We start from the raw sequence: 8,523 nt of genomic DNA, 5'->3' as shown, positions 1-8,523 counted from the left end.
AATTGATTTATTCCCAGATGGGATGAAGAAGGTTCATTTTTGGCCCAAGATGCTGATATTCATCAGATGTATTTTCAGTGACTCCATTTGGGCCATAGTCTTCTTGTCCTGATTTAAGTGAGATTTCTGTTAGAGAGGAAATCATTATGTGGGCTGGTTCAATAGACAAATATTAGAGATTGTCTATTGCCACAAAGCTTGGTGACAGCAAGCTGGACAGTTAACAAATTTAATAGAGAAATAGATGATAGATAGATAGATAGATAGATAGATAGATAGATAGATAGATAGATACTGTAGATAGATCGGTAGTAGATAGATGATAGATAGATAGATAGATAGATAGATAGATAGATAGATAGATGATAGATAGATAGATAGATACTGTAGATAGATCGGTAGTAGATAGATGATAAATAGATAGATAGATAGATAGATAGATAGATAGATAGATAGATAGATAGATACTGTAGATAGATCAGTAGTAGATAGATGATAGATAGATAGATAGATAGATAGATAGATGGATAGATAGATACTGTAGATAGATCAGTAGTAGATAGATGATAAATAGATAGATAGATAGATAGATAGATAGATAGATAGATAGATAGATAGATAGATAGATAGTGAGTAGTAGCCAAAATTGTGGAAACTTTTTGGGAAAAGTGTATTTTCTAAAACTAGCTAATAACTCCATTTCTGTGGAGTAGTGCCATGAAATTATATATCAATGGAAAGATACTTTAATCAAGAATGTAATGCAATAGCTTTTATGAAGGATTTGCTATTAAAATAGCAGTTATAAAGAAGAAAAGTGAAAAGTGATATACAAAATTATAACCATGTCAGTTAGTACTTAGTTGGGTAACCTTTAGCATGAATTACGGCCTTACAACGTCTTCCCATGGAGTGAACCAAGTCTTTAAGTTCTGCAGCTGTTATCATGTGAAACCAAGATGGAATGATTGCTTCAATTAATTGGGTTTTATTGCTGGGTCGCTTCTGACTAACAAGTTTCTTTAGTCGGCTCCATAGATTTTCAATTGGGTTAAGGTCTGGGCTATTCCCAGGCCATTCCAGCAGTGGAATAGGATTATCTTGAAACTAAAAAAAAAAAAAGTGGTGTTATTATTTACAGTATTTATTTATTTATTTATTTATTTATTTATTTATTTATTTATTTATTTATTTATTTGATTTATATGCCGCCGTTTTCCAGAGACTCAGGGCGGCTTACAATGCATTAAGCAATAGCCTTCAGACTTTTGTATATACCTGCTTAGTAGGGCTTTTTGCCCCCCGCCCCCAAGCGGTGTTCTATTTTATACAAAGTCAGCTTATTGCCCCCACAAACCGGGTCCTCATTTTACCTACCTCGGAAGGATGGAAGGCTGAGTCAACCTATTAACCATCAAACCTCAAAAATACACTTTCCCCAAAAGGTTTCCACAATTTTGGCCACTACTGCAGATGTTTTCCCATGTTTCCCATGGGAAAACCCATGTTTTCCATGAAAACCCATGTTTTCCCCAAAATAAGACCCTGTCTTTTATTTTTGAACCCCAAAATAAGCTCTTGGTCTTATTTTCAGGGAGGTCTTATTATTTGGGGAGCGTGGAACAAGATGGGGCTCCTCTTGCCATCTTACCTGATTTTCAGCTCTGCATTTAAACATTTTCGTGGAGGACATTTTCAGGGGGAGACTTATTTTAGCACATGCACTCAAAAGCCTGATTGAGCTTATTATCAGAGGATGTCTTATTTTGGGGGAAACAGGGTAGATAGATAGATAGATAGATAGATAGATAGATAGATAGATAGACAGACAGATAGACGGACAATGGATGGATGGATAGATAGATAGATAGATAGATAGATAGATAGATAGATAGATAGACGGACAATGGACGGATGGATAGAGATAGATAGATAGATAGATAGATAGATAGATAGATAGATAGATAGATAGATAGATAGATAGATAGATAGATAGATAGATAGATAGATGAGAGAGAGATGCAGGCAGGCAGGCTGCCGGTAAACAGATGGACCGATAGACAAACAGACCATTCTGCTCAGCATGGCTTTGAGTGGTCATGGGTTTTCCCAGCAGCTGTTTCCTGAAATTTAGATACATTTTGTGTCTAGAGCAGCGGTGTCCAACTCAAGGCCCGTGGGCTGGATCTGGCCCACAATGAGATCAGATGCAGCCTGCACGGCCATCTTGGAAACTGTAAGGGGCCGCCCACATCCCTTCAACCCAGCCCGTGCCATCCCGGTGTGTGTGCACAGGTGGTGACAGGTGGACACATGCAGAAGCCCAGTCCTCTGCCACCACATACAGGGCAACATATGCATGGTATTTGTCCAGCTTGTTCTGCAGCTTCTGGATCAGACGGACGAGATGACCCAGCTCCAGCTCCAGCTCGTTGATGAGTGCATCTCACTGACAAAGCTCCACAATCTTTTCTTACAAGGCATATTGTAAATCTTGCAGCATGCCCATCCTCAACCTTCACCTCCTCCTCCCTGGGGCTTCCACTCCTCTTGTTGTAATTTTGCTCCCCGCCCCATCAAGTAGCTGCCACCACAGCCACCTGCCGCTTGTCCCATTCCAAGCCAACTTTGCCAATAGCTGCTCTGAGTGACCTGCTGCTGCTTCTGCCGCAACCGCCAGCATATATGGCCCATGATGTGGTTAGATCTCACTGACTGAGCCATCCTGGAAACAATGATGGAACAACCCATGGCACTGTAGCCTGGCCTAGGCTGGCCAGGCATTGAACTACAACCTGTAGTAGCTGGAATGCAGTTGGCCTTAGATCCATAGGACCGCCCTGGAGCCAGTGAGGGGCCACCCCACCACCCCCACCCCCTGGGTGCATGCGGAGAAGGCGATGAGAACTCATGGGGCCTGCCGTCCCTGGGGACCCTCTTGCCCCACAGGCTGACTGTGTTCTGAATTCTTTCTATTCATCCAGGACACCAGCACTCACTGCCTCCTGTGCGCACATCCAGGGGGCAGCAATGAGGTGGTGGGATGGTCTCTCGCTGGCTCCAGGGCAGCTGTGCAGGTCAGATCTAAGGCTCATCATGTTCTGGGCCACCAAGTTGTAGATCAGTGCAGCGTCCACACCACAGTCTCCATGCCCTGCTCGCTGGCCTGACCTTTCACTGGGACTGCACCCCTCCTACATTGGAAAACCATGGCCGCCATCAGCACAGCTGCCATCAGTACTGCCAGTCTCTCTCCCCCTCCCCTCATCCCTTTCTGAGCATGAAGAAGGAAGGAAATGGGAATGGAAGGAGGGGAGGAAGGAAGGAAGGAGGAAGGAAGCCATGGCTGGGCAGCAGCAAAGCAGTCTTGGCCTGTCACTTTGCCAGCCACCATGTTCCAAGGACCCAAGTCTGACATAGCAACCCATCTCCAGGTGAGGTGGGCCACAAGGATGGGGTTCCCCCCTGAGGAGGTGCTGGACCAGCTTGCTGTGGGGAGGGACTCCAAATCCTAGCATCCCCAGCCTTGAGACTAGCCAGCCCCAACTGCCATCCCTCACCTCTCCTGGGCATGATGAGGAACACGTTGTTGTGACCCAGGCCCAAGTAGGTAGTAGTCGACGCAAACAGTTCCAAAACAAACAGACTTTATTAGAACAACTGAGAATTAACTCATTCTCAGCATAGTCCAAACTAAATCAAAACGAATTCTTCATAACACAAATTCTTCAGTCTAATCACCAACCTTGGTATAATTAGGCAAACTGCCAAAGGCTTTTCTTGGCAAAAGTTCAGAAGCAGAAGACACCGACAAGAGATAAGTGCAGCAAGACAAGAACTAGTCTATCAATGTTATTTTCCGACAAAGAGCCCAAGAGCCGTTGCTGGTCTTTTAAGCCTTATGGGAGGGGCCAATCATCTCTTGGTCCTACTCCCGAGTTGTCCTCTTTGCTTTAGCTGTTCTTGCCTTCTGGCAGCTCTTCTCATGTGTGCACTAGGAACAGGCACCTCCTGTTCCTCTGCCTCTCTGCTGTCAGCCTCTGGAGGCTCCGGAGTCCACACCTCACTCCCCGATGGCCCTGGCCCCATCTCTGCCTCTGACGCAGAGCCCTCATCCAGGCCTTCCCCAGCCTCCAGGACTGGCCCATGTTCTTCCTTAGCCTCATTGCTGTCCAACTCTGCTGCCAGCTCTTCAGGCTGCTGGTGGACCACAACAATTTCATGGGATGCAACTTGTCTCTGGGAATATCTGGTTTGGATCTGGTGGTGAATCCCACCTTGGTCATTGTCGGGAAGGTCCTGAGGGAATACTGGCCACTTGATGCCAGCAGTGGAGAGACGATTCCTCTCACCTGGGGTCAACCAGACAGTCAACATCTTCACTAGCCTGCACACAAACCACGCTCACAAAATAAACCACGCTCACAAAACCAGTAGTAAAAAATTTTAGAACCCACCCCTGGTCTGCGGACCACTGTTGGTCCATGAGAAAATTTTGAGGTGACAAATGGCCAGTCCTGTGACTAGAGCTCTGGAATATGGGACCAGCCAGGCAGCTTGTGGTGGGGCTGGAAATCTCCACCATAGAGGGAGTTACGTGCAACTTGCAACTTTGCAGGAGGTACAATGTGCAAGGAGTAGCGCAGCCCTCACCAGCTGGAATGAGTTAATGGTGCAAGGGGTGGATGGGTGGCAGTGCAGGCAGGCCAAAGCAATGGCCTGTGGCTCTTTCTTCCCCCTGTTGTGGCTTCTTGTCGGCTGAACCTACCACTGGCTGTCCCCGCCCCTCACCCTCCCAGTCACTCCTCGCCTGGCCTGAGAAGGGAAAGGCAGGGGATGGAGATTCGCTCCATATTCCAGAGCGGGAGCAAAGCTTAATCTTTTGCTGGGTCTTGCAAGCGTTTCTTTGGGCCCTTGTTGGTGCTCCACGCACCTCAGTTGAGCCAGAGAATCAAAATGAGAGAGAGACAGAGAGAAAGAGAGAAAAGAAAGAGGAGAGAGATGAGAAAGAGAGAGAGAAAGATGAGAGAGACAGACAGACAGACAAAGAGAGAGGAGAAGATAGAGATGAGAGGGAGAGAGAGAAAGAGGAGAGACAGACAGACAGAGAGAGGGGGGAGAGAGAGAGAATGAGAAAGAGAGACTGAGAGATGAGATGAGAGAGAGAGAGAAAGATGAGAGAGACAGACAGACAGACAAAGGGAGAGGGGAGGACAGAGAGATGAGAGATCCCAGTGTTTTGTTTTCTGTGGAAACAGGTCCACATGGCTCTTTGAGTGTTTGAGGTTGCAGAAACAGGCACCTAAAGGACCCCATCCCATCACTGGAAGTCCAGGCGTTTCAGTGAGCGGCACCCTGGATTCATATGGGTCCATGGGTTTTAAAATTATGAATTTAGTGGTCCCTAAGATCTGAAAGGTTGGTGACTCCTGCTCTAGATGCAGTGTCTACTCAAAACCATCCTTAGCAGAATGGTCTCTCCCTCTCTCTCTCTCTCTCTCTCTCTCTCTCTCTCTCTCTCTCTCCCTCTCTCTCTCTATCTCTCCCCCCCTCCCTCCCTCCCTCCCTCCCTCCCTCCCTCTCTCTCTCTCTCTCTCTTTCAAACTATCTAACTATCTATCATTTATTTTTCTATTACATTTATCAACTACCCATCTTGCTGTCACAAAACGTTGGGTGGCTCTGAATAAAGACAATCTTCAATATTTGTCTATTGAACCATTCCACATAAATCTGTTGGAAAACAACTGTAGCCAAAATGGAGTCGCTGAAAATACATCTGATGAATATCAGCATCTTGGGCCAAAAATGAACCTTCTTCATCCCATCTGGGAATTAAATCAATTCCTTCTAAATAAATAAAAATTTTATGGTATATTTTATTACCCTCAATGAAACATTTTTTCTTTAGTACATGCCATTTTCTTCAGAGCTTTTTTGACATCCTTGTTCCTCAGAGTGTAGATGAAAGGGTTGAGTAGAGGTGTCACAATAGTATTAAGTACAGAAACTGCCTTGTTTATTTCCAAAGAAGAGTTGGAATTGGATTTAACATACATGAACATTACAGTTCCATACTGGATGGATACAACTGTAAGGTGGGCAACACAAGTAGAGAAAGCCTTCTGTCTCCCTGAAGATGAAGAGATGCGTGTTATGGTGAAGATGATGAAGCTATATGAGATGGCAGTCAATAGGAAGGTACTGAACAGCAGAAGGACTGATCCCACTAACACCATCTGTTCAAGCAGATATGTATTAGCACAAGCCAAACCCAGCAAGGCAGTCACATCGCAGTAGAAGTGGTTGATCATATTGGGACCACAAAATGGGAGCTGGCACAGTAAAGTCATCTGGAGAATGACGGTTAATAACCCTCCCAACCATGAGCCCAAGGCTAGCTGGAGACAAAGTCTGTAATTCATGATGACGCTGTAATGCAAAGGTTTGCAGATGGCAATGTAGCGATCGAAGGACATCGAAGCAAGCAGGCAGAATTCTGTGGCTCCGAGGAAGAAGTGGAGAAAGAGTTGAACAAAGCAACAATGGAAACAGATGGACTTCTTCTCCGTTAGAAAGTGAGCCAACATCTTGGGTGACAGGGTGGTGACGTATAAGACCTCCAAGGATGAAAAGTTCCCCAAGAAGAAGTACATAGGATTGTGAAGGTGAGGATCATGGACAACAATGACAACGATCAGGATGTTTCCAATGACTGTGAGGAGGTAGATGAAAAGAATGGGGACAAAGAGATACTTCTGCAACTCAGCGGAGGCCGGAAACCCTTTCAGGATAAACTCAGTAACCACAGTTTGATTTATCAGATGCATTTGCAAGGATATTGTTTGCCTAGACCTGTCAAGGACAAACAAGAGGAAAAAGATCGCAGGCTGGTTATTTTATTATACCATTTAAATGGGTCGTCCCTTTTTTTAAATGAAGAAAATGTCAGAGAGTAGATTTGGCCCATATTTCAAAAACACGATTTATAACATAAAATACAGAATCACAGATTAGATGATTGGATAAGAATTATTTCGGGGTATTCATTTGTGTGAGGTACACCAGTACTCTTTATACAATATTCATTTCTGTCACTTCCAATAGCCAACCCTTCTGGATTTTCACCAAACTTTGGGTGGCTTACAATCTTTCAATCAAGACATTTGTGGGGACAATAAGCTGACTTTGTATAAATATACAAAAGGATGAAGGCTATTGCCCTCAAGCATCAGAATCCAACAGATCAGACCAGACCAGCCTCGCTTCCCCAAGGGGCCACCCACTTACCTCCTCCTCGAGGCTGCTGCCGGTGCTACCGTGGGGTGAGACCAGATGAAGAGGCTGGGTGAAAAGGCAAGGGGAGGCTGGGCACAGAGGTGAGAGGCCAGGCGAAGAGGTGAAGAGGCTGTGCATGTACAGGTTGGTCAAAGAGGCTGGGTGGGGCGAGGCTGCAGCTGTTGCTGGGCAGAGTGAAGGTAAGGGGCCAGTCTCCACATTCTTGCTACAAGTGCACATGCATGCCCATCGCCTCCTGTGTGCACACACTTGTGGCAAGCACGTGGAGACCTGCCATTAGAGTTCATCCTACCCGGCAACAACTACAGCATGTTGGCCTTGCCCCACCCAACATCTTCACTAGCCTGCACACACACAGTCCTTTCACCTCTTTGCCTGGCTTCTTACCTATGTGCCCAGCCTTGCCCGGTGCCTCCTGTGTGCCCGTGTGCCTGCTGGGATGGTGTGGGCCAGGCCAAAGTGATGCTGACTCAATGTCTCCTCTACGCATGCACTCCTGCCGGAATGGGGTAGGCCAGGCCAATGTGACACTGGCCTGATGCCTTCTGTACTCATGCATGCCTGCCAGGATGGGGTGCGCCAGGCTGAAGTGACTCTGCCTGACCCCGATGCTTCCTGTGCACACATGCTCCTGCCAGAATGGGGTGGGCTGGTCCTGTGCTTGTGTGTGCCTGCCACCTCCTGTGCACTCACCTGTCCACAGGGATGGGATGGGCCAGGCCAAAGCAACACTGCATAATGCCTCTTTTATGCAGATGCTTCTCCGGAGGGCCTCCAGGGGGATGGGGAAGGCACCTTCTCTGGAGGTGGGCTGGGCCTGTAGGCATGTGTGCCAGCCACCTCCTGTGCACATACCTGGCTGCCAGGATGAGATGGGCCAGGCCGAAGTGACACGGGATGGTCCCTTACAGTTTCCAGGATGGCCCTGTGGGCCAGATCAACCAAATTGCAGGCCTTGAGTTTGACACCCCTGCCCTATACCAACGGTGTCAAACTCAATTTCATTGAGGGCCGCATGAGGGTTGTGGTTGACCTTGGGTATCTGAGTGGGCATGGCTAGTGTGGGCATGGCCTGGGTCAGCATGGCCAGCTTGACATTGCTCATGTCTGGGAGTGCCTGTAGTGGCATATGCTATTGCTTCTTTTTCCCACACTGCCCACCTCCTTTCAGTCTCAGTTACTTTTCTGGAGGTGTACATGCATGGCTGCAGGTTCCCCCTTTGT

At 46.8% G+C, this 8,523-nt stretch overlaps 1 protein-coding gene across 1 annotated transcript; it reads right to left on the bottom strand.

The window, feature by feature from the left end:
- Positions 1–5,888: 5,888 nt before the first annotated feature.
- LOC148113724 (olfactory receptor 6X1-like) lies at positions 5,889–8,036 on the bottom strand. The gene is made up of 2 exons (XM_087893324.1): positions 7,993–8,036; positions 5,889–6,855 (listed from the first exon to the last, which is right to left on the bottom strand). Exons 1-2 carry the CDS (start codon positions 8,034–8,036, stop codon positions 5,889–5,891), a joined length of 1,011 nt encoding a protein of 336 aa, XP_087749450.1.
- Between the last annotated feature and the right edge of the window lie 487 nt (positions 8,037–8,523).

The sequence above is a fragment of the Pantherophis guttatus genome, chromosome 4 (assembly GCF_059756535.1).
Source record: "Pantherophis guttatus breed Tessera chromosome 4, ASM5975653v1, whole genome shotgun sequence".
Classification (NCBI taxonomy): domain Eukaryota; kingdom Metazoa; phylum Chordata; class Lepidosauria; order Squamata; family Colubridae; genus Pantherophis; species Pantherophis guttatus.
Note: the sequence above shows the minus strand (reverse complement) of the source record. Positions and strands in the feature narration are given on the sequence as shown.

Excerpts from the sequence above, each read along its gene's own strand:
- LOC148113724 (XM_087893324.1), bottom strand. The coding sequence starts at position 8,036 with ATGCAGTGTTGCTTTGGCCTGGCCCATCCCATCCCTGTGGACAG. Across the intron at positions 6,856-7,992 it reads CATCCCATCCCTGTGGACAG|GTCTAGGCAAACAATATCCT; the intron begins GTGAGTGCACAG and ends TGTCCTTGACAG.